The sequence below is a fragment of the Aythya marila genome (genome assembly GCF_965140915.1).
Source record: "Aythya marila genome assembly, chromosome: 12".
Taxonomy (NCBI): domain Eukaryota; kingdom Metazoa; phylum Chordata; class Aves; order Anseriformes; family Anatidae; genus Aythya; species Aythya marila.
This window is the reverse complement of record NC_139053.1, coordinates 20,147,198-20,168,998: the sequence shown is the minus strand read 5'-3', so window position 1 is coordinate 20,168,998 and position 21,801 is coordinate 20,147,198. Positions and strand designations below refer to the sequence as shown.

The following is a 21,801-nucleotide window of genomic DNA, read 5'->3' as shown; positions in this document are numbered from 1 at the left end:
GGTGCCCCAGCCCGCTCCGGTCCCTGGCAGGGCAGCGGGGCCCGGCCCGGTTCCCCCTCCCCGGAGGCGACAGCAGCCGGGGCGAGGGCGCACCGCAGCCTCCGGCAGTGCCCGGGGGCGCTCCCCGGGGGCAGGGGGCGGGCGGGGGGCGAGGGTCGGCGCTGCCCCGCTGCGAGCTGCCCCCGGGGGTCCGGGGGGAACGGGGAGGCTGCAGCTCGCCCGCCGCGCCCAGGGCTCCCCCCGCGCTGCCCCCGTTCGGCTGCTCACGGGCACCTTTTGCTGGATTTTTCTTTTTTTTTTATTATTATTTTTTTATTATTTTTTTTTCCCGTTAGCCGAGAAAAACTTTGCAACTTCCCTTCGGTGCCGGAGAGCTGCCGCCGCTGCTGCCGGGTTTCATTTTGTTTTTTTAATTCGGGGTCACGTGCGCCTTGACAGTGCCTTTGGATCTAAGCGATGGTCTCGTCTCTCGCTTAGAAAGGAGCTCCGGAGCTCTTCCCTCTGTTGTTTTCTCTCTGTTCAGGAACAAAGAGATTTTTCTGCCTTTAATTAAAAGGAATATTAATCCCGCGCTCCTTTGTCGAGCGCCTCGAAGACGCTCTGCAGCCGTTCGCCTGCTCGGCACCTCGGCGGGGTGAGCTCTGCTGCCTTGCACGGAGGCAGCCGGGGCACGGAGATGCTGGGGATCCATCCCGAAAGCGCACAGCGAGCGCGGAGCAGCGGCCGGGCAGGATGCTGAGGGCCCCGGCGCCCGCCGCCCCGCGCTGGTGCTCGGGTGAGGAGCTGCTCGTGGCCCCGTGGAGCCCTGAGGCGCATGGAGAAGTTTAGGGGCTTGCTTTTGGGGAGCCCTGGGAAGGAGACCGGAGATGTGCTGGGCTGTGTGCGGCTTTTTCCCCTCCTGCTGCCTCCCGGCAGGCCCAGCTGTATGGGAGACGCGTGGCTGTGGGTGTTGGGGTGTAGGGAGGAAAAGCCTGGGGGGCGCGGGCAGCAGGGGCCGTGCTCCCGTGGTGCTGGGTGCTGGCGCGGGGCTGGCCGCTTGTTTTGGGTGCGGCGGCAGCCAGGCCTCGCGTGGATGCAGGATTTGCCTCTTACAGCGAGGACTTGCAGGGTGAAGGATGCAAAAACGCTCTGGTGTTGTGTAGGTTCTGTGGGTTTGGAGGGTCGAGCAAGCTCCAGGCTCTGCCTGTTTCTGTGGCACGCGTGGGAAGGGGGCTCGGGGCTGCGCTGGCAGCTCGGGGACCCCGCAGCGTGGCTGGGGTGGGCTGCGTGCGCCTGTCCTGGGTTTGCCGTGGAAATGGGCTCTCGGCTCCGCTCGCTGCATGCAGGCAGCTCAAATCCCCCTCGGGCTCTCGGGGTGGTGCGGCTCCCTGCCTGCGGCCGTGCAGCCTCCCTGCGCCCCGGGGAAGAGGTGCGGGGTGCTGTGAGACCCCCAGGGCTGAGAGGCACCCCGTAAACCATTAAACATCTCCTAACGGGTTCAGGGCATTGCTGGTGAGCTGGACCCGGAGCACAGGGATACTGGCGAGGTGTAAGCGTGTGCTGGCAGCGGGATGTGTGCTCCTGTCCCCACGGCACAAGGGACACCAACCACAGCCACCAGCACTGGTTCTGCCCCCGGCCGTGCTGGCACCGTCGCGGGGTGCGCAGCATTCGGGCAGATCAGGGCCTGATCCTGCAGCCGGGCTGGGAAGGAGCAGGGAGCTCGGTGCAAAGACAGGGTGAAATGGGGCGACCAGAAGTGGGGGCACTCAGCAGGGGCTTTGTGATGGACTGGGCAGGGCGAGGCCAGGCTGGGGCACAGAGGTGAGAGCCCACCGGGTGCCGAGCTGGCGTTAGTGCCCCTGCCCGGCTCTGGGCTTATTTTTAGATTTCCTGAAGCTTGTTTTCTGCCTTCCCTCCCCGCTCGCTCAGCCTCCCCAGAGGCAACCCCACCTTGACAAGCCCACAGCTTTCCTTCGGAAGATGCTGACCAATGTTTCCAGAAAGCATCCGAAGGATTTCCTGTTTATTTTTCAAAATTCTCATTAATATTTTTTTTTATTTTTTTTTTTTGTCTCCTGCGTTATTGCATTAAATCTCGCACGGGCAAAATTGCCTTGAAATGGAGCCTGTGGTTAAAAAGAGACAAAGAGTCAGCGACGCAGCAGCCCGGAGGCTGTGGGGATGCACCGCTGGATTCGGCACCCCCCTTGGAGCCGTCACCGTCCTGGCGCCTCCGGGGCAGGATCTGGCCCGGCATCCCCGGGGAGCCGGCGGTGCCTCGGCGTTCCCACGCTGCGGGGACCTGCACGGAGCTCCCCGCCAGCTTTCGGAGAGGGACTGCTTCCCTTCCCAACTGCTCCGTGCCTCCGAAGTGCCCCCAGCCCCCTTGCTGCTCGTGCCACTTGTCCCTGCTCGAGGCCACCTCCGGACACAAGTGTCCCCGTGCATACGTGGCTGCAAAAATGTCATGGAGCGTTTCAGCCCGGGGCTCTGCCTGTTTGAGGAGCGCGTGGCTCTGCAGCTTGGGCAGGAGCCTGGTTTTGGGGTGCCCCTCCTGCAGCTCGTCACCGGATCGGTCGCCCTTTCGGCACGGACGCCGTGGCCTGGTGGCCTCATGGCACGCCGCTCGCTGCTGCAAGGAGGATGTGAGCGCAGAGCAGGGCAGCCCCGAGCCTCGCGCCGCCCTGCGTGCCCACGCAAAGCCTGGTGCTCAAGCCCTCTGTTTGCTCGCCGTGTTTGGAGAGCATATTTAATTTCCAGGTGCGCGGGACAGCTGGGGAGCAGCGAGGGCGTGTGCGTGCCCACCTCCTCCCGCGCCCACGAGCTGCTGGTGGGACGGGGCAGGCACAAAGCTCATGGTCATGAGCCAGGATCCATCCTGTGCTCCCCCAGCACCTGGGGAGCGAGTCCCACACTCAGAAAGATGTAGAGGGGACGTGGGGACCCCACTCGTGGCTTTTCTCCCTCAGGCTGTCCGGTGGCGTTGTCCCACGCTGCCGTCAGCTTTTGCGCCCCGGCGCTCGGTCCCGAGACGGTTTTACAGGCAAGGCTGAACTGCACAAAATGTTCGACTTGTAAAATATGTAGCGTGAGAAAATAGCCTTTTCTGCTCTCCTCCTCGCCGCCGCGGCTCCCCCTGCCCCATCTGCTTGCTTGGAAAGCTTCCCGCAGCCGGGGAAAGAGGGAGGGGGGGGGGGGGTGCGAGGCCGGCGCAGCTGACGGCACGAGGGTCACCCGGCGATCGCCGCCGGGACGGCCGGGCTGCAGGATGGTGCTCGCCCCGTGGGCATCGTGGGCACACCCAGGGTGTGTTTGGTCCACGATGCGCGGGCAATGAGTCCTCTGCAAGTGGCCGTGTGGCTCCGGGGGCTGCTGTCCTCCGGGGATGCGCCGTGGGGATAGCACCGGGAGAGGTGGCCGGGCTGTGCCGCGGTCCCGGAGCGATGCAGGCACCTCTGGTGGGGTTCCCAAAATGGGGGGCGTCACGGGGAGGGCAACGGGAAATACCCCTGTGAGGCACCCGGCCGGGGGCGAGGAGGGAGCCGAAATCCCCGGAGCTGGCGACGAGCCATTGTTTTCACCAGCCACCTTAATCCATCATTATCTGGGCATATTTCGGATCCTTGCCAAGAGCAAGGTGGGAAGGGGGGGGGGGGGGGGGGGGCTGTAAGCATGCTTTCCCTATTCCCCTGCCATCCTTTTTGCTGCCTGTGTGTAATTAACAGAGTAATTAAAAACAGGATGAGTTAATTGGTATTCATTTATGTGGCAGATGTTTTTAATTGAGATACGAAACAATTTACCTGTTTACATAAACAATAGCAAATGAAGGCTTGTAAAACAGAGAGGGCTTTTTTTTTTTTTCCTTTTTTTTTTTTTTTTTTTTGAGGAAAATCAGAATAACATCCCTCTCCCTCCTTCTCCCTCCACCCTGGCTCCAGCTGACCGGCAGCTGATGGCTGTGGCCCTGGGGGGGCTGCAGGTCCTTGGGGGGGCTACTCAGGGCAGCGGACAGGGCTCTGGGGTCCCTGAATCCCCGGGGAGCACGGGCACCTCTGCGGTGCCCACCCAGCCAGGGGCTGCAGGGAAAGGGAAGGAAATTGGGATGTGCCAAAGGGAAACCCACCGTGCTCCCCGCGTGGGGTGGCTGAAAGTGTCCCAGGTTAGGGCACGGCTCAGGGCACCCATGGGTGAGGGCTGCCCAAATCCACCGGCTGCATGGCGTGGTGCATGGCGTGGATTTTGGGGGAGCAGGGAGTGTGCTGCCCGTGGTGTGAGCATCTCTGAGAGCAGGGGATGCCCGAGCACCGTGGGGTGCCCGCAGTGCCGGGTGCGTCTGTGTGCTGCCCGGCTTCCTGGCGGCGGTGGCTCTGCAGCCACAGCTCCCCGTTTGCAGGGCGCCTGCAAGTGCCTCGCCGGGCCTGGAGCTGCCAGAGGCCAGGTTTCGTTTACATCTTCTGCAGAGGCTTTAATTAATTTGATTTCCTTTTAAAAGGCTTCATTTGTGCTGACTGGTGCTGGGGCTTGCATCGCTTCCCCGCTTCCACCCCCCCCACCAACTCCTCCCGCACCCTGCAGCCCGGCTCCCCAAAATGTGCTGCTTCAGGGAAACCTCAGAAAGTTGTCAGAGCGAGGAGGAGACACCGGTGCCACCTGTGTGGGGTGGTGGGACCCGTGGGGGGTCCCCATTTCCTCCTGCACCCCTCGGCTCTGCCTGGATCCAGCCCTTGGCAGAGCAGCCTTCCCTCAGCTGGGCACCGCCAGCACCTCGCCGTGGGGTTCCCCATGGGTCCAGCACCCCAGCCCCCACTGCTGCACCTTCTCCACCCCCTCACCTCTTTCCAAAGCCCCCTGGGGACATGGGACACCCCAGCCGTGGCTGTGTGATAGGCCTGGAGGTGCGCAGCATCCTTCTGGCACACCACCATCCTGCTTCCTTCCCCTTCATGTGCAATTTGGGGGTGAGCCACGTCCTCCCCCACTAGGTTCCTGCCATCGTCACCATGTCCCAGGGGTGGGGACCTTTCCCCACGCCGGGGCTGTCCCCAGGAGCTGACAGCAGGGTGCTGGGGAGGGTTTGTCCCGTGCGCCATGACCCCGGGGCGCACGGCTCCGGCTGCTCCTTGGGGTGCCCACGCTGGGATTTGGGGCATGGGCGCCCCCACAACACCCCCGTTCTCTGCGCCAGGAAGGCACCGGGGTGGCTGGCGCTGCGTGCGCCCACCCTGGGGTGCTGGACAGAGCTCGGGGGCGCCGGCGCCCTGCGGTTTTCCCCCCACCCGTGCCCGGCTCGCACACGTGGGAGCGCGGCCGCCCGGCTGCCGGCGCGGAGCGCTGCCCTAACGCGGTCCAGATGGAGCGGCTCCGGCCCTCGCGATCTTATCGGGGAGTTGTTCTTGGCCCCCGTGGCACCAGCAGCTGAGCAGCAGGAATGCTTTCCTTTGTTTGGGAGGCAGCCTGGCTTCGGGGAGACGTCGCCTCCAGCATCTGGATTTCATTTGTGGCCATTTGGAGAGCATGAAGGATGCTGTTCTTTTAATTCCCTTTTAACCCCTTCCTCGATGGCAGAGCCTCGCCGGGAGGCTCGCAGGCAGCCGGAGCTTTCCGACAGCCTCTGCTGCACCGGGATGGCTCCGTGCCCACGGGAGCAGAGCGGGCACTGCCTTTGGGTGCCACGCAGCCACACAGGGGCTGGCATGTCCCTGTCCTTGTCCCCAGCCACCCCAAGGCCTGGCTAAAGGGTGTGCAGAGAGCAGGGGGCACAGCAGGGGGATTTGCACCCCCAGGCTTGGGAAGCTGGCTGGCGCACGTGGTGCCCTGCTTTGGCACCCGCAGGGGTGGCCGTGGTCACGGTTGTGGCCGTGTGGCACCAGTGGGCACCGTCCCCAGCCAGCACGTGGGGGGTTAAGGCCTCCGGTGTGACAAATCGGGGTCGGGGGGTGCGTGGGGTTCGGCATCTGATTCCCACCGGGAGGCAGGGCGGGGTACGGCCCCGCTCCGGCCAGCGGAGGAGAAAATACTAATCCTTTTATTTTTATATTATTACTTATTCATCTGGGCTGCACAGGCCTAATGGAAACCAGATGTAGGAAAACAGACACAGCCCCGAGCGGCTGGGACAAATTACCCCAAAGAAAAAGAAAAAAGAAAAAAAAAAAAAAAAAAAGGGAAAAAAAAAAAAAAGGATTCCAGTGGAGTTTGAGCGGTGCCGGGGAATTGGTGCCACGCTCGGAGGCGCTGCCAGGGGGGGCAGAGCCTGGGCACGGGCTGGCGACCTCCTGCCGCCGATGGGGAGGGAAGGACGGACAGAGGGACACGTGGCAGGACAGCAGGACACGGCCAGGCTGCTGTCACCGGTGCTTCAGAGCCTCACAGGAGCTTCGTGGGGCTGGAGGCAAAAGCTGGGGCTTCCAGGGTGGTTTGGCGAAGCGAGGGGCAGCGCCCTGCTGCTGGCACGTGTGACGCCGCGGGGACGGTGCCACCGGGGCGCACGGGTGTCCCAGCAGCCTGGCTCCGTTTGCTTTGGGCTTTTCTGGGCTTCGGCACCGAGAAATCTGGCACTTCGGGGGCTGCCTCCTGCTCCTGTGCCCGCGCAGCGGTGTTTGGATTGCAAACGCAGCAGGAAAAACTTATGGCTTCAAGAGATGGAGGAGGGAAAAAAAAAAAAAAAAAAAAGTGAGAGAGAGAGAAATAACACACCCAGACGCAGTTTCCCCTGGTGTTTGTTCAGCTTCGTGGAGACTTTCCTCCTGATGGGAAGCTGCGGAGCAGCCGTGCCGGCGCCAGGATGAGCGGATTTGTGCTTTTTTCCCCCAAGCCCAGGCAGAGCCAGGCCCCTCTGCTGCAGCCCCTTGGAGCCAGATCTGTGCAGGGAGCGTGGGGCAGGTGCCGTGGCACAGGGTCCCCAGGGTGCCACCTCCTCACCTTCTTCTCCAGCTGGATGAGCCCCGTGGCCTCCGTGCCGTGCCCCTGCTTGGGGGGACGCTGGCCAAGGGGAAGGATGCCTGGATCCGTGCTTTGCCAAGGGGCAGGGAGTGCTGCCCGGGGGTGCTGTGCCCTGTTGCAAGCTTTATGGATGAAGGGACTGGCTGTGCTCACACCCACCTCGTGGTGGGCTCGTGGGGGCCACGTGGACGGCAGCCCCCCGGCCGTGCCAGGGCTCCCCCCTGTCTCCATGCATCCTGGGGACACTCGGCAGGGGCTGGGCTTGGCAGCATCGAGGGCACCCGTGGGATGTGGGCTGCAGGCTGACCTCTCCTTGTCACCCTTTTTGTCCTCGGGGCCGGATCCTGCTCTGCTGGTTGGCACAAAACCCGTGCTCTGCATCCCTTCTGGTGCTGGAGCCTCGTGAGCCTGCGGACACATCTCCATGTGGGCAGCCAGAGCTGGTTCCAGTCCGAAGCACTGGACCCACCACCTCTTGTGCCTCCCCCATGCCGGGGCTGTCCCTGGGGCTGTTACACCTGGCGTAAAGCTGCAGAGCCACACAACGGGCCCAGGAGGTGGGAGGGAGGCTGCAGGTCGGGGTGCGAGCCAGGCACCTCTCGGCATCGTTCCCAAACCCCCAGCATCTTCCAACAAGTCCCTTCTGTCCTGCCTGCAGGAGCTGTTCCCGAACCCCGTGGCAAGGAAAAGCAGAGGTGTTTTTCAAAGCATCCCGTTTATTTTGGCAGAGCCCGCAAACAAACTGCTGCTCCGTGGCAGAGGTGCTGTTTAGCCTTGGGGTTTCTCCTGTGGCTGGAGAAGGGAGAAGGGGGTGCAGAAAGGCAAAGCCCAGCACGCAGTGCCAGGATGGCCGTGCACACCAGCCAAGGACACTCACGCGGTGCCAGGGGTGCCGTGGGACCGCGGTGGTGACCTCCAGCCCTCCTGGCTCCCCGCTCCTCCCCACGTGGCATCAGCTGCAGGACGAGCCCTGCTAGCATCTTGCTCGGGACGAGGCCCCGGTTTTATTTAGCCCGGACCACGTGCTCTCGCCGGGCTCGATTAATCTCCCGACAGTTGCAGCGGATTAGGCGTGCGCGTTAGATGAGCGGGTAGCAGCCGTGCCTGGTGGCGAGCCCGCTGCGTGCAGCGGGGACCCTGGCCAGGATGGTGACAGACCTGTGCAGCTGGCGTGCTCGTGGCCACCTGGCACAGCACGGCATGGCATGGCACAGCATGGCACGGCAGCCTCTGGGCTGTGGGTGACACAGGGAGCAGCATCGTGTGCCACCCGTCGTGCACCCAGGATTTGCTGCCCGTGCGCAATCCCTGCCCGGCACCACGATGCCCGCAATCGCCCTGGGGCTGGCGAGGTGCTAGCGGGCAGCCTGGGCACGGGATCCCCGAGGTAGCTGCTGGCAGGCGGGTGGCTTTGCAGGGATGGCAGCTGTGATAATGCTGTGATAATGTGCCCAGGCCGTGCTGTGTGCAAGGTGTGGAGCTCACGTGGCACAGGGCAGTGCCTACAGAGCCGTGCCCTGTCCCTTCTCCAGTGCCACACATCCGTGGAGGATTCAGGGCACCGTCCCCACCACCCCACAGCGACACAGGGCACCGGGCACCGTCCCCGCTTGTCCCCGCGCTCCCTCTCCACCTGGGGACCGGTGACACCCGAGGTCCCCGAGGCCTTGACCCGCCGGGCAGGGGCTGTCCCCCGCGGCGCTGCCCCGCTCACCGCGCGCGCCCTGTCCCCGCAGATCCCGCGGCGAAGCGGGCCGCCACCATGCCCGACTCGCCGGCCGACGTCAAGACGCAGCCCAGGTCCACGCCGCCCAGCATGCCGCCACCGCCGCCGGCTGTCACGCAGGGAGCCACGCGCCACCCCTCCTTCACACCCAGCACCAGTGAGTACGGGGACGGGGAGGGGACGGCGCGCAGGGGGGCTGCCCGGCTCCCTCGGCCACGCGCTGCCTTCGGGATCCGTCGCGACCTCGTTGCGCTGCGCGGTGCTGGCCGTGCCGTGGGGTGGTGATCCTTGTTGGTGTGCTGGAGAAGGGATTTGGGCTGTGCGTGGGCTCTGCCTGTCCCCAGCGAGGTGCTTGGGGACAGGAACGCCCTGGTTTCCTGATGCGTGGTCACCAAATGGGAGCACGGAGCAGCTGGAGGAGGCTGCAGGGCTCGGAGCTGGGCACAGCCACGTGGGTGCGTGTGGCACCGGGCGGTGCGGGGCAGTGTCACGGCTGGCTGTGGTGGTGGGGACCTGCTGGCTGTGCCCAGGTGACAGAGTGGTGGCATCAAGGTGCTCTGTAGGGACTGCAGGTCCCTGCACGCTGGCTGCCGCGGCCCTGCTGCGCTCCCAAGCAGATGTTCTCTAATTAGAAATCGGATTGTGCTCTCTGCGCTCTGATGGGTTTTGCTTTTTAATCCGAGCCCTGCAGCGGATGCAGGGCTCCGGGATCCGTGTGCGGGGCTGGTGCAGGCGTCCCCATCCTGCCGGTGTGGGCACCGCGTGGGCAGCCTGCTGCCAGCCCCACCAGGGCTCGGGACGGAGTTTCGGTTGTTCTTGGTCTCGAGGAATTTCCACAAGCTGCCCCTCCAGCTGGGGCTGGGCAGGGACTGTACGAGGAGGGGGGCATCCTCGGAGCCTTTCCGTGGGCTGTGTGGGGTTGATGGACCCGGTTCCATCCCCGGCACGTCGGGCTCCACGCGGCTTCGCCCGCAGGACGAGCGGGCCGTGCCCAACGGGACCCCCGGCCGAGAGCTGCCGCCTCTGCTCTCTCATCATAGCGTGTTTTATTTTGCTTGCAGATCGAGACGCTGGCCCTCCGACGTTTCTGCCTCGCGGCCGTTTTCATGGTTGCTTGAAATGGTCGATGGTCTGTCTTTGTAAGTAAAATGAAACGTACGCTCTAATGAGAGACCCGAGACGCAGCCCGAGCCCCCCCGGCCGGTGCCCCGGGCAGGGCTCTGCCCCCCCAGCCCCTCTCCTTGCCCCGTCCCAAGGATGCAAACCCCGGCCCCGGCCCGGCCGAGGGACACGTGCGGCGTCTAACTTAGTCACCACCTGTCGTGGGAATAAAAGCAGTTGTGGCCGGGGGTTATTTTCGGCACCTCTTTAGCGGGCGGCTGGGACCGGCCGGCCGGAGAGCGAGGGGGAGCCCGTGGAAGCAGCCAGGGCAGGCAGGGCTGCAGCACCCCGCAGCACCAGTACCACCAGGTCAGGGCGATGGTGGGAGCAGCACGGTGCATGCCCGGGTGCTGGCGGAGGGGTTCGAGGCTGTTCTGCACAGGGGGGGACGGGCTGCAGGGTGCTGTCACCCGTGCTGCCCACGGAGAGGTCGCTGTGCCGAGGGCTGGCACGGGAACGGGGTGCGCCCTGCTGTGCGCCGGGGTCCTGCCCACCCCCTGGCGCTGGGTGCTGTGGGCAGCATCCAGGTGAAGGCTCCTGGATGGGCAGCGTGGGGAGCGCACAGCTTCTGGCAGCTCGTGGCTGCCGGGATGGCAAGGAGCAGGATCAGGCCCTCACCACAACCCATCCACCACCCCTGCGTCTGCCCCAGGGGCGCAGCAGCACCCCCGGGCACCCCAGGCCGTGGGAGGACGCTGGTTTCTCAGTGCCTAGCATGATGCTCGGGTCCCCCCAGCCCAGCGCCGTCCCCGCAGCGCCGTTCTCACCTCCCCTCCTCTCCGCTCGCAGTGATGAACGGCAGCAGCCACTCACCCACCGCCATCAACGGGGCCCCGTCCACCCCAAACGGCTTCAGCAACGGGCCGGCCACCTCCTCCACCGCCTCCCTCTCCACCCACCAGCTCCCACCAGCCTGCGGCGCCCGCCAGCTCAGCAAGCTCAAGCGCTTCCTCACCACCCTGCAGCAGTTTGGCAACGACATCTCGCCCGAGATCGGGGAGCGGGTGCGCACCCTCGTCCTGGGGCTCGTGGTACGTTCGCCGGGCGCGGGGACCAGTTTTGGGGAGCCCCTGGGGCTGGCGGGTGATGCTCCAGCCATGTCGCCGAGCGGGGCTTCTGATTTTTAATTTGGGGATGGAGGTGATGCTAAATGGGGAAGAGAAGCCTCTTGGCGCTGGGTTGACTTAAATTCTGGAAAAATGGGGGCGTCTTGCAGGGTCTGCATGGTTCCCAGGGTGGGAGATGGATGGAGTGGATGCCACCAGCGTGGTTGTGGTGTGGGGCTGGGTCCCCAATGCTGGCACCACCAGCAAACCCTGCGGGGTTTTCCCAGAGCAGGTGGGGAGCAGAGCAAGGGAGCAGCACCAGGGGGCACAGGGTGGGCTGGGGGCTGCGTGCGGCCGGCGCTGAGCCCGGGCTGTCCCCGCAGAACTCCACGCTCACCATCGAGGAGTTCCACGCCAAGCTCCAGGAGGCCACCAACTTCCCACTGCGGCCCTTCGTCATCCCCTTCCTGAAGGTGGGTGCCCTGCACGGCCCCGGGGCGCATAAATCCCCCCCTCACGGGCAGTCCCGTCAGGCCAAGGCGCTCGTGGAGCTGTTTGCAATAACACACGGGGTTAGGCCCATCTGGAAACCATTTGCAATTCATTAAAAATCTCCCCCCCCCTCTTTTTTTTTTTTTCTTTAATTTTCCTTCTGATTTCGTGCTGACTCTGCACTGCCACCCTGCTCCGGAGGGATTCGCTGACTGCTGGCACTCCTGGCACCACGGGCACGGGTGGCAGATGTTTGAGCCTGGCATCGCTCACCCCTCGTTAGCAGAGGAGTAAAAAAAAAAAACGTGCCCCCAGCCACCTTTGCAGCCCTTGCAGCAGGAAGCCACCCCGCAGGGAAGGCAGAGCCAAGCAGGGCTGATCAGGGGGGGCACGGAGCCCCCCACCACCTCGCCAGGGGGTGTCCCCGAGGCCAGCAGCACTCCCCGTGCCGCCGGCCGCCCCGGCACCCTGCTCCAGCTGCTTCCACCTTGGGCTCCAGCTGCTTCTCATTACCCTAAGTGCAAGCAGCCGGGCGCGGCGTGCTTCCCAGACTCAGGGGCTTTTTTGGTTTTCGGGGTCGTTCCCTCAGCCGGGGAAGGGGCGGGAGCTGCAGCGTGCCTCTCCTCCCCGAGCGCTAACGCGTCCAACAGATGGGGCCTTGGCTGCCGATCAGCTGCCTGAAGAGAAAAGCAGAGCTGGCAGCAGCAGGGCCCGGGCAGAAATGTGTTTCTGCTGCTTCAGGGACAGCTCTGGGAGGGGAGAGCACGGGTGCGTGGGCAGCTCACAGCACCCTGGTGCCCCGTGGGTGCCAGGAGGGTTGGGGGTGGCCCCGGTGCCGAGCGCGCACCCACTGGGGCTCCCCAGAGTTGGGGGCTCAGGTCCCCAAAGTGAGAACTGGAGGGATGGGGAGATCGAGGGTGGCTGGGGTGGATGATTTTTGGGGAGCGTGGCTGTGCCGTGGTGGGCTCTGGACTCCTGCTCCCCTCGCAGGCCAACCTGCCGCTGCTGCAGCGCGAGCTGCTGCACTGCGCCCGCATGGCCAAGCAGAGCCCGGCGCAGTACCTGGCGCAGCACGAGCAGCTGCTGCTGGACGCCAACGCCTCCTCTCCCATCGACTCCTCCGAGCTGCTCCTGGAGGTCAGCGAGAGCGGCAAGAGGAGGACACCAGACAGGTGAGGGCGCACGGGGCGCCGCTTTTCGGGGCGCACCCCCCCGGCACGGGGCGCTGGACGCGGGAACGGGCACCCGGGCGCGGAGCTGCGCACGGATGCTCGGGGACCCCGCGGGGACCGACCTCCTCTGCACCCCCCCCAGGACCAAAGAGAACGGTTTGGACCGCGACCCCCTGCACCCCGAGCACCTCAGCAAGCGGCCGTGCACCATGAGCCCCGCGCAGCGCTACAGCCCCAGCAACGGGCTGAGCCACGCGCCCAACGGGCTGCCCCCCCCCGCCGCCCCCCTGCCCCAGCACTACCGCCTCGAGGACATGGCCATGGCGCACCACTACCGTGACGCCTACCGCCACGCCGACCCCCGGGAGCTCCGCGAGCGCCCGCGGCCCGCCGGTGAGCTCAGCACCCCCCCGAGCCCCCTGGTTTGGGGAGGTGGGGGACACGGCGTGGGGTTGGGGGCGATGCCGGGGTGACCCCCCCTCATCCTGCGCTCGTCTTGCAGCGGTGCACGGGGCGCGCCAGGAGGAGGTGATCGACCACCGGCTCACTGACAGGGAGTGGGCGGAGGAGTGGAAGCACCTCAACAATGTACGTAGAGCCCCCAGCCTGCCCCCCCAAATTGCTGCATGCACGGGGCAGCCGTGCTGTGCCCGCCCCGCTTTGCTCCCCGCTCCCACCGTGTCCCCCTGTGGTTTTCCTCCCGAGCATCCTCAGCTCCCACAGCCCCCAGCACCACCCTGCACGGCCCAGATATCCCCCCAGCGCCCAGCGCTGTGTCCCCCAGCCCCTCCGTTGCCCCCCCCACAGCTGCTGAACTGCATCATGGACATGGTGGAGAAGACGCGCCGGTCGCTGACGGTGCTGCGGCGGTGCCAGGAGGCCGACCGCGAGGAGCTCAACCACTGGATCCGGCGCTACAGCGACGCCGAGGACATGAAGAAAGGCAGCCCCCCCTCCGCCCGCCCCCACAACAGCTCCTCCAGCTCCGAGGCACCCCAGTTAGGTATTGACCCGGGGGGGCTGCAGCCCGGCCCCGGCCCCTCTCCGGGGTGCCCGTGCCGTTCCCCTGGGACCGGCTCGGCCGGCGGGTCGGGTCACGGGGGGGGGGTTGCCTTTTGCTAACGGCGTTGTCATCTCCCCCCTGGCTCCTTCGCAGACGCTCACCGGGACTTCGCACCGCGGCCCCTCTCCGGTTACATGCCCGAGGAGATCTGGAGGAAGGCTGGTGAGTGTGGCCCCGCCAGCGTGCCCAGCCGGCAGCGTCCCCGCTGCGTCCCCTCCCCGTGCCCGCGGGGCCGGAGGGGGCTGGGAGCCCCCCAGGGTCCCTGCACGCCCCGTGCCACGCTCGCCCGCCTTCCTTCCAGAAGAAGCTGTGAACGAGGTGAAGCGTCAGGCCATGTCCGAGCTGCAGAAGGCCGTGTCGGACGCCGAGCGCAAAGCCCACGAGCTGATCACGACGGAGCGAGCCAAGATGGAGCGAGCCCTGGCCGAGGCCAAGCGCCAGGCTTCGGAGGACGCCCTGACCGTCATCAATCAGCAGGAGGACTCGAGCGAGGTGGGGCTGGCGGGCACGAGGCCGGGGGGGGGGACGGGGTGGGTGCTGGGGACCTGCTCAGCAGCACCGGGGTGGCTGCGGCACCGCTGGTGGGGATGGGATGGGGAGCGTGGTCTGGCACGGGGTGTGCGTGGTCTGGGATGAGGACGCATGGTCCAGGATAAGAAATATAAAGTCAGGGATGTGGCACATGGTCCAGGATGTGACACAAAATCCGGGATGAGGTGCACGGTCCGGGATGGGTTATGTGGTTTGGGCTGTGGTGCACGGACAGGGTTTGGGTACGGGGTTTGGGACGTGGTGCACGGTCCAGGATGGGGTGTGTGGTTTGGGATGTGGTGCACGGAATGGGATGGGGTACATGGTCCAGGATGGGTCGCACAGTCCGGGAATAAGTATGTGGTTTGGGCTGTGGTGCAGGGACTGGGTTTGGGTACATATTTAGGGCTGTGGCGCACGGTCCGGGATGGGGTATGCGGCTTGGGATGCGGTGCGCAGCCTGGGTACGTGGTTAGGGCTGTGGCTAATGGTCCGGGATGCAGCACCCAGCCCAGGAATGGGGCTCTGCACGCCCCAGCACTGAGGTTGGCCCCCCGCTGTCCCCGCAGAGCTGCTGGAACTGCGGGCGCAAAGCCAGCGAGACCTGCAGCGGCTGCAACACCGCCCGCTACTGCGGCTCCTTCTGCCAGCACAAGGATTGGGAGAAGCACCACCACGTCTGCGGGCAGACTCTGCAGGGGCTGCCGGCCCCCGCCACCGCCCCCACACTGCCGGGGGGCTCGGCGCAGCCCGAGGGGGTGCCCCCCATGGCCAGCAGCCCCAGCGAGACGGGCTCGGGGGCCGCGTCCCGCGCCGGCACGCCGGCCACCCCGGCCCCGTTGGAGAGCGCGTCCCGCTGAGCCGCCCCCCCCCCCCCCCCCGCTGCCGCCACCGCCGCGGCGCGCCAAAAGAACCAGACTGCACTCGATGCAATTTCCTCAGCTACCTGACTCGTGTGACCTCCAAAACGACCTCTCTATCTCTCACAAATAATCCTCACGGATCCTCAAACCGGGCTTTAAGTGGAGTTTAAGGCAAACGCCGGTTCTTCTCTGTTCTCTCTTCGGTCTTTTGTTTTGGCTCTTTTTTTTTTTTTTTTTTTTTTTGGTTGGTTTTCTAGCGTTTGGGGGATTGCTGTTCGTTGCTACCGGGTGTTTTTTTTTTTTTTAATATATATATTTTTATATTTTTATTTTTCTCCTCCTTTCTGGATGAGGGGTTTGCCGCAGGCTGGCCGCGCCATGCGGCGCTGCCCAGGAGCTCGCTCGCAGGAGGAAGGAAACTTCTTTTCTTCGTCTCTCTTTCTCTTTTTCTTTTTTTTTTTCCTCTTTTTTTTTTTTTTGTAAAAAAAAAAAAATAAAGAAAATAAAAATGAAAACGTCGGACTCTTTGGCTTTAAGTAAGATATTGTAAAAAAAAAAAAAAAAAAAAAGGAAAAAAAAAAGAAAAATAAAAAAAACAAAACAGACACCGCCAAGTCAAGCGGCGTGCCAGAAGCTCACCTGTAAACTACCTTGCTAGCTAGCCAAGAACAGACCAGACTCACCTCTGCTCCAAAGGAAATCCAAAAACGAGAAAGATCCAAACGTCTCTCCACTGCCAAAGTTCGTTTCGTTCTGTTGTCGCTTGCTCCGACGCTTCCCGTCCTCGCTGGCCTGGGGGGAGCCCAGCGCGCCTGGGGGTTGGACGAGTTTCTATCCTAAAATAAAGCAAAAAAAAGATTTTTTTTTGTTTTGGAAATAAACAGAGGAGCGCTCCCCAAGTGGCATGGGGGGCACGGGCAGGAGCCCCCGGGTTTCCCTACCTCTGCCCGCCGCCGGAGGAGAGGAACGAGGAGCGCGAGGGACGAATTCTGCTGCTCTCCCAGCCCCCGTGCGCCGACACCCCGGGGTTTTTGTCCTTTTTATCCGCTCCCCGTGTTGGATTATAATGTTTAATTTTTTTTTTTTTTTGCAACGATTTCCAGGAGGCAAGAAAAAAAATAATAAAAAAAAAAAAGGCAAGAAGGCACCACCTCCTCCCTCGCAGAGGAGGCGGACAAAGACGATGTAGGAGATGCTGTAACTTCGCGCAGCGTTGTACAAAGCGCAGAGGACGGGAGTGCAATACGGAAAGTCCCACGGCTCCGGGAGGAGGGAAGGAAGCCAGAGCGTGCCCCGGCGCGGCCGGGCAGGAGTGCTGTACGTTAATGTGAATGTAAATAGCGTCCGCAGAGGTCCAAAAATAATAATAATACCGACGGCGATAATAATAAGAGACACTTTGCCAAATAAAAGGGTGATGAGAAACCACGGGAGGATGTGGTGTGTGTAGGAGCTAGGCTGAACCGAGAAGAAGTCGTGTGCTCGATAGGAGCTGTAGTTTTCCGCATTTGCAAAAACCATCCTGTGTGTTTGCTGGAGGCAAGGCGGGAGGAAGACGGGCTCGGGGCCGCTCGGATGGCATCGCGGGTGCCCTCGTGCCACCCTCCTGCAGCAGGAGCTGACGTGGGGCTGTGCCGTGCCGTGCCGTGCCGCAGCAGGGCCTGGTGCACCCCAAGGTGACGTTTCCTGCCCCGTGCCACCAGCACCGAGCCCTGCTGCAGGTCCCTGCGCACCCCGAGACCTCGGGGCGTCCCCTCGGGGAGCGGGGTTCCCGCGCACCCCGCGCTGGGAGCGCTTGGCCGGGTGCCCCTCGAGCGAGCGTTGGCTTTATTTATGGTGTGACATATGTAATATTGTCTATTTTTCTTACGTTTCCTGAGAAGAGGTAATATATAAGGGTTTTGCAGATGCTCCTGCTGCGGGGCCGCCTGCTGCCCTGGGTGTCCGTCCCCTCCCCGCCGCGTGCCCCCTGTCCCCCCCGCACCGGGACCCTGCCTCTCTACCTCCGCCTCGCCGGGAAACCGCAGACGAGAGCATTTACACAGAGTCTGCTCTTGTTTCCACTCCTTTCTGTTTTGCTTTTATTTTATTTTTAATTTTTTTTTTCTGTTTTCCTTTGTGTTTTTTTTTTTTCTTTCTTTCTTTCTTTCTTAATAATAAAAATTCCCTAAAGAACCTTGCATTGAAACCAAAAGCCGAGGGAGGGAGGGGGCGGGCGGTGCGGCGCTAGCAGACGTCCAAACCAGAACGACAGCTTTAACGTGTGATATTTCCAAAAAATAGCGGTGCGGGGAGGACGGCGGCCGTGGTGGTGGCCAGGGAGGCTCTGACCGGGTGCTTCCATGGTTTTTTTTTTTGCCCCACACCGGTGCTGGGACGTGCGTGGGGCTGGGGCGTGCGTGCCCGGCGCGATGCCCAAGCCTTGTTTTTGGTGGCTTTGTGGCACCGGGTGCTGGCAGAGGGATGTGCCGCGTGGTCCTGGTACAGCTGCAGGGCTTGGGAACACCCCGGGTGCTGCGGGGTAGCTCGGGGACACGGGGGACAGGGTGGCACAGCCCTGTGCCGGATCAGGTCCCCGTGGCCACCCGCAGCGCCCGTCTTGGGTTTCCTGGTGGGGGGACAGCCTGCCTGTGGTCCCCAGGCATTCCCAAATGGAAACCCCAGCTGAAACCAAAGTGCTGCCTCCCGGCAAGGCTCTGGGAACCCCAAACCTCCCCGGAATGACCCCTGGCACCGCCTGCCACAGCCGCCCCTCGCCCACCTCCTCCGGGGCATCCCCAGCTCCTCGGGGGTCCCTGTGCCCGGGTGGGTTTGGGGTTGGGGGCACGGCGTCGCCTTGCTCCCGGAGCAGCTCCCGGGTGCTGTGCAGGGTGTTTGCAGTGGCAGGGCCGCCCGCAGCACCCGGCAGCACCCTGGGGTCTCCCCCGATGCCACCAAAAGGCACAGCCCCGGCAGGGAGGCATCGTGCCCCCGACCCCCCTGCCCACGGCTGCGGGGGCAGCACCGGTTCCCAAACCCTGCCAGCCCCGGGGACGGGGACACCGGGGTGCGGGGGTCCCAAGGGCTGGGGGCTGGAGAGCAGAGCCCCCACCAAGGGCCGGGTGGGTTTGGGGGCGCCCACCCTGCTCTGCTGCCTGGGTTTGCAGGGCCAGCACGGAGAGATGACGCGGTAGGACTTTCCTTCGGCATGCTGTCCCCCCCCCCCCCCGTCCCACCCCAACCCCTCTTTGCTGTTTCCTGCTTTCTCTAAGTGTACTGTATGTTTGACCTGTGGAAGATGTAAACTTTATGATTCAGGTTATGTCTGTTCTTTACTCTGTATCTGTGTAATAAAGACGATTTAATATCAACCCCAGGTCTCCCTAGCATGGGCTTGCGCTGGGTGCCCTCGCTCCTGCTGCCGGCAGCACCCTGCTACCCCTGTCCCGAGCCGGGCACGTTGGACCCCGGGGTCATGCAGTGGCCCCCACCCAGCCCTGGGAAGGGGGGTCCCAGCGGGGTCCCCCCCCAATTTTGCACCACACAGCCTAGGGCAGGCAGGCGGAGCTGTGCCCAGTCCCCAGCGGGGTCAGCAGACAGGAAGGGCCGGGGGTGTCCCCACACCGGGGGGGGTGTCCCCAAACCCATGGGGGTGTCCCCAAACCCGGGGGGGTGTCCCCAAACCCGGGGGGTGTCCCCAAACCCGGGGGGGGGCGCCACGCGTAGCCGCAGCCGCCCGCGGGACTCGAACCCGCGGCCTCGGGGTCCCAGCGGGGCGGGGCGGGGCCGCCCCCTCCCTTCCCGCCCAGCCGGCGGAGGGCGTGGCCCGGCGGCGCGGCGCGGCCCGCGATTGGCTGCTGATGTGTGAAAGTGGCGCGCCGGCGGGAAAAGCGCACGTGGCGGCGGGGCACGGCGCGAGGGCGAGCAGGGAGCAGCATGTTCGCGGGCAGGGGCAGGTAAGGGGCTGGGGGCCGGGATGGGGCTGCCGTGGGGCTGCCCAGGTTTTGGGGGGCTTGTCCTGGGGTGTGCCCATCCCTGGGCGTCCCTGAAGCACAATCGAGTCGGGGTCTGGAGGGCTGGGGGTTTTCCCTTCGCTCTGTGCAGCCTGGGGGTGATGCCTGTAGGGTAGGTCCTCCTCCCTGTTCCTTTTCCTCGGTGAGGTTGGGGTGTTTCCCACTTTTTTTTTTGCCCGTGGGAAGCTGCTCCCAGGTTCTCTGCGTGGTTCCCTGAGCTGGGCAACGATTCTGGGAACTGGAGGTGTCTCAGTAGTTCTCCCTGCTGCAGCTCTGGGGTTTTGCTGCGAGCCTGCCTGCAGCATTGAGAGCTTTGCAGGTGGTTCCTCCTCCTGGAAGTAGCCTTAAAGCCTTTGTGAGGCTGGCGTTCTGTCTTTGCTTCTGTGTTACGTGGCTGCCTGTTGAATTGCTTTTTACCTCTGATCCTGCCCAGTCCTCTCTTCCTGGACACTTCTGGGATCTGGTGGCAGGACCCGCCATCCCTGGCAGCAGAGGAGGCGTCGTGGGGCATGGCGGGGATGGCAGCTCCGCACAAAGCTGTGGATGAAGACTCAGACCTGAGCCACCTGGAGGGGGACAGCGCGGAGGAGCTGGGCGTGCAGGACCCGGTGAGCATGGGCTAAATGTGGAATTGCTTTTTCCCCTTTCCATAAGGGATCAGGAAACTTTCTACAGCTCTGTCCAAGTGCAGGGCTGCATCACCGCGGTCCGCGGGTGTCCCCACGCCGTGTGCTGCTCACACGAGTCGTGCTTTGGGTTTCAGGAGCTGGAGGCCATCAAAGCTCGAGTGCGGGAGATGGAGAAGGAGGACGAGAGGCTGAAGGCGCTGCAGCTGGAAGCTGAGAGCCGCCTCATCATGAGCTCGGAGGCAGGTACGGGCTGTCCCTGCTCCCAGGCTGGTATGGGATTAATGCAGGTCATACCCACTTATACCTCCCACCTTTGCCAACCAGCTGAGATGCACTGAATTAATTAAAGTCAATTAAGTAATGGAGTTTAGCACAAAAGCCCTATAAAGCAGTCACCTGGTGTCATTCTTTTCCTATGGAGAGATAGGACAAAGGGGTGGAGGAGGCTGGAGTGGTGAGGTTTGGGAATATGTGATGGGACTGTGGAGCTGGCAGTGTGGCCGTGCACCAGCTTGGTGCCAGCTGTACTGAGAGCCACCACGAGCTGGTCCCTCTGCTGTGGTTCCATCCATGGTGACCTCATTTCTGCAGGTCTCTTCCCAAAGACAACAGAGGAGAAGATGGAGGTCGACCAGCGGTCCATCTACGTGGGCAATGTAAGTGGGACACCCTGGGGCAGCGCCCACCTCCCTGCTCAATTCCTGGGGGGTGTTCGCTGTGTTCCCTGCCCCGGGGACCCGTCCCATCTCCCTGCTAGAGGCTGGTCCCAAACTGGATGCTTTGCTCCTGCTCAGCCCACACAGGGAACACAGCTTGAGCCTCGCAGCTCAGTGCCTGCCCGTAATCCTCAGCCACTTGCAGGTAACGTGCTGCAAGCGTCAGCCACCCCAAATACCCCGCTGGAAGCTGTGGGTGGTGCAGTGTTCCTTGTTCCCTCAAAGCGGGGCTCTCCCTTGGATTTGGGGTTTGTGGGCTGGGGGATTCAGGTGGAAGGGTCTCCTGAACCTCAGGAGGTGGTGAGGCCGTGGTGGCACAGCGTGTGGCCTGGGGGCACAGAGTGTGGCCCCTTGCTGGCTCGCCGAGGTGTGATGGTGAGCAAGGAGCTCCCTTGAGGTGCTCATGAGGCTGTGGTTGCAGGTGGACTACGGGGGCACGGCGGAGGAGCTGGAGTCTCACTTCAACAGCTGCGGGCAGATCAACCGCGTCACCATCCTCTGTGACAAGTTCTCGGGGCACCCCAAAGGGTCAGTGCTGGGTGTGGGGTGCCGAGGTTGTGGTGGGTCTCAGCCTGGCTGCCCTGCAGCATCGCTGCTGGTCGTGGTGGAGGACGTCTCCTCCAAAGCCAGTGGCTCTGGGACTTGGCTGAAGCTCGACTGGAAACGTCCAGTGCAGGGAACGGGTTGGTGGTGAAGGGGCATTCAGGCTGGGAGCTTGGCTTCAGCCCTACAGCAGCATCCTGCAGGTGCCTGCTTCCTAAAAGCACAGAGGATGGGGCTGTGTGTGCAGAGAAGGCAGGGATTTATTCTATTCTTGGTGTGCCCTCGAGAAGGATGCTGCTGTCCCCAAGCAGAGCCCGTGCCAGGCTCGATGTCCCTGGGGCTCTGCTCACCCCTTCCCCTCGCAGGTACGCCTACATCGAGTTCGAAGAGAAGAGCTCTGTGAAAGCTGCTGTGGAGCTGGATGAGAGCTTGTTCAGAGGCAGAGTCATTAAGGTAGGAGCAGGATGAGACCCTGGGATGTCCGTCTGTCCCTGCCCTGCTGTCTGGGGCTTGTGCTGAGCCCCCGCTGCCTTCCAGGTGCTGCCCAAGAGGACCAACATGCCAGGCATCAGCAGCACCGACCGAGGGGGCTACCGGGGCCGCTTCCAAGCCCGGGGAGGGCTGGGGCAACGAGGGGGCTTCTACAGGGGGCAGCAGGCGAGGCTGCGAGGGAGGATGTACAGGTGAGGCTGGGGGGTGTCCTGGTGCGTGGGGGGATGGAGAAGCCCTCTGGCCTTAGGGGTACCTGGGTTTGGTTGAGGTTAGCTGGGGCCAAAGGGTAAATATCTGCTCTGGGGGGGCTGTCAGCAGGTAGCCGTGCTTTTTGGCAGCACCCGACCCCTGGCACCTCGGGCTGAGCGATGCCCTGGTGCTCCAGGACACCCTTTTGTTCCTGTCTAGGGGTCGGGCAAGGCTGTTGCCTTGGTATTTTCCATACTAG

At 63.6% G+C, this 21,801-nt stretch overlaps 2 protein-coding genes across 7 annotated transcripts in view; both read left to right on the top strand.

The window, feature by feature from the left end:
* CBFA2T3 (CBFA2/RUNX1 partner transcriptional co-repressor 3) overlaps positions 1 to 18,304 on the top strand; it is a 26,707-nt gene extending 8,403 nt beyond the window's left edge. For 2 of the 6 annotated variants that reach the window (XM_082770277.1, XM_082770282.1), the window contains exons 2-12: positions 8,664 to 8,810; positions 9,715 to 9,792; positions 10,604 to 10,845; positions 11,244 to 11,333; positions 12,343 to 12,524; positions 12,667 to 12,917; positions 13,027 to 13,112; positions 13,332 to 13,527; positions 13,681 to 13,749; positions 13,889 to 14,079; positions 14,688 to 18,304. In XM_082770277.1, the coding sequence (XP_082626403.1) occupies positions 8,664 to 8,810; positions 9,715 to 9,792; positions 10,604 to 10,845; positions 11,244 to 11,333; positions 12,343 to 12,524; positions 12,667 to 12,917; positions 13,027 to 13,112; positions 13,332 to 13,527; positions 13,681 to 13,749; positions 13,889 to 14,079; positions 14,688 to 14,978 (1,823 nt within the window). In that variant the 3' untranslated portion in view covers positions 14,979 to 18,304. The remainder of the gene's footprint in view (positions 1 to 8,663; positions 8,811 to 9,714; positions 9,793 to 10,603; positions 10,846 to 11,243; positions 11,334 to 12,342; positions 12,525 to 12,666; positions 12,918 to 13,026; positions 13,113 to 13,331; positions 13,528 to 13,680; positions 13,750 to 13,888; positions 14,080 to 14,687) is intronic. The other 4 variants (XM_082770278.1, XM_082770279.1, XM_082770280.1 and 1 more) reach the window with 4 other exon arrangements.
* On the top strand, positions 18,143 to 21,801 carry PABPN1L (PABPN1 like, cytoplasmic; the record flags this gene model as incomplete). The annotated part of the gene is made up of 8 exons (XM_082770213.1): positions 18,143 to 18,150; positions 19,407 to 19,581; positions 19,737 to 19,845; positions 20,194 to 20,258; positions 20,740 to 20,846; positions 21,227 to 21,314; positions 21,399 to 21,544; positions 21,762 to 21,801. 8 exons carry the CDS (start codon positions 18,143 to 18,145, stop codon positions 21,799 to 21,801), a joined length of 738 nt encoding a protein of 245 aa, XP_082626339.1.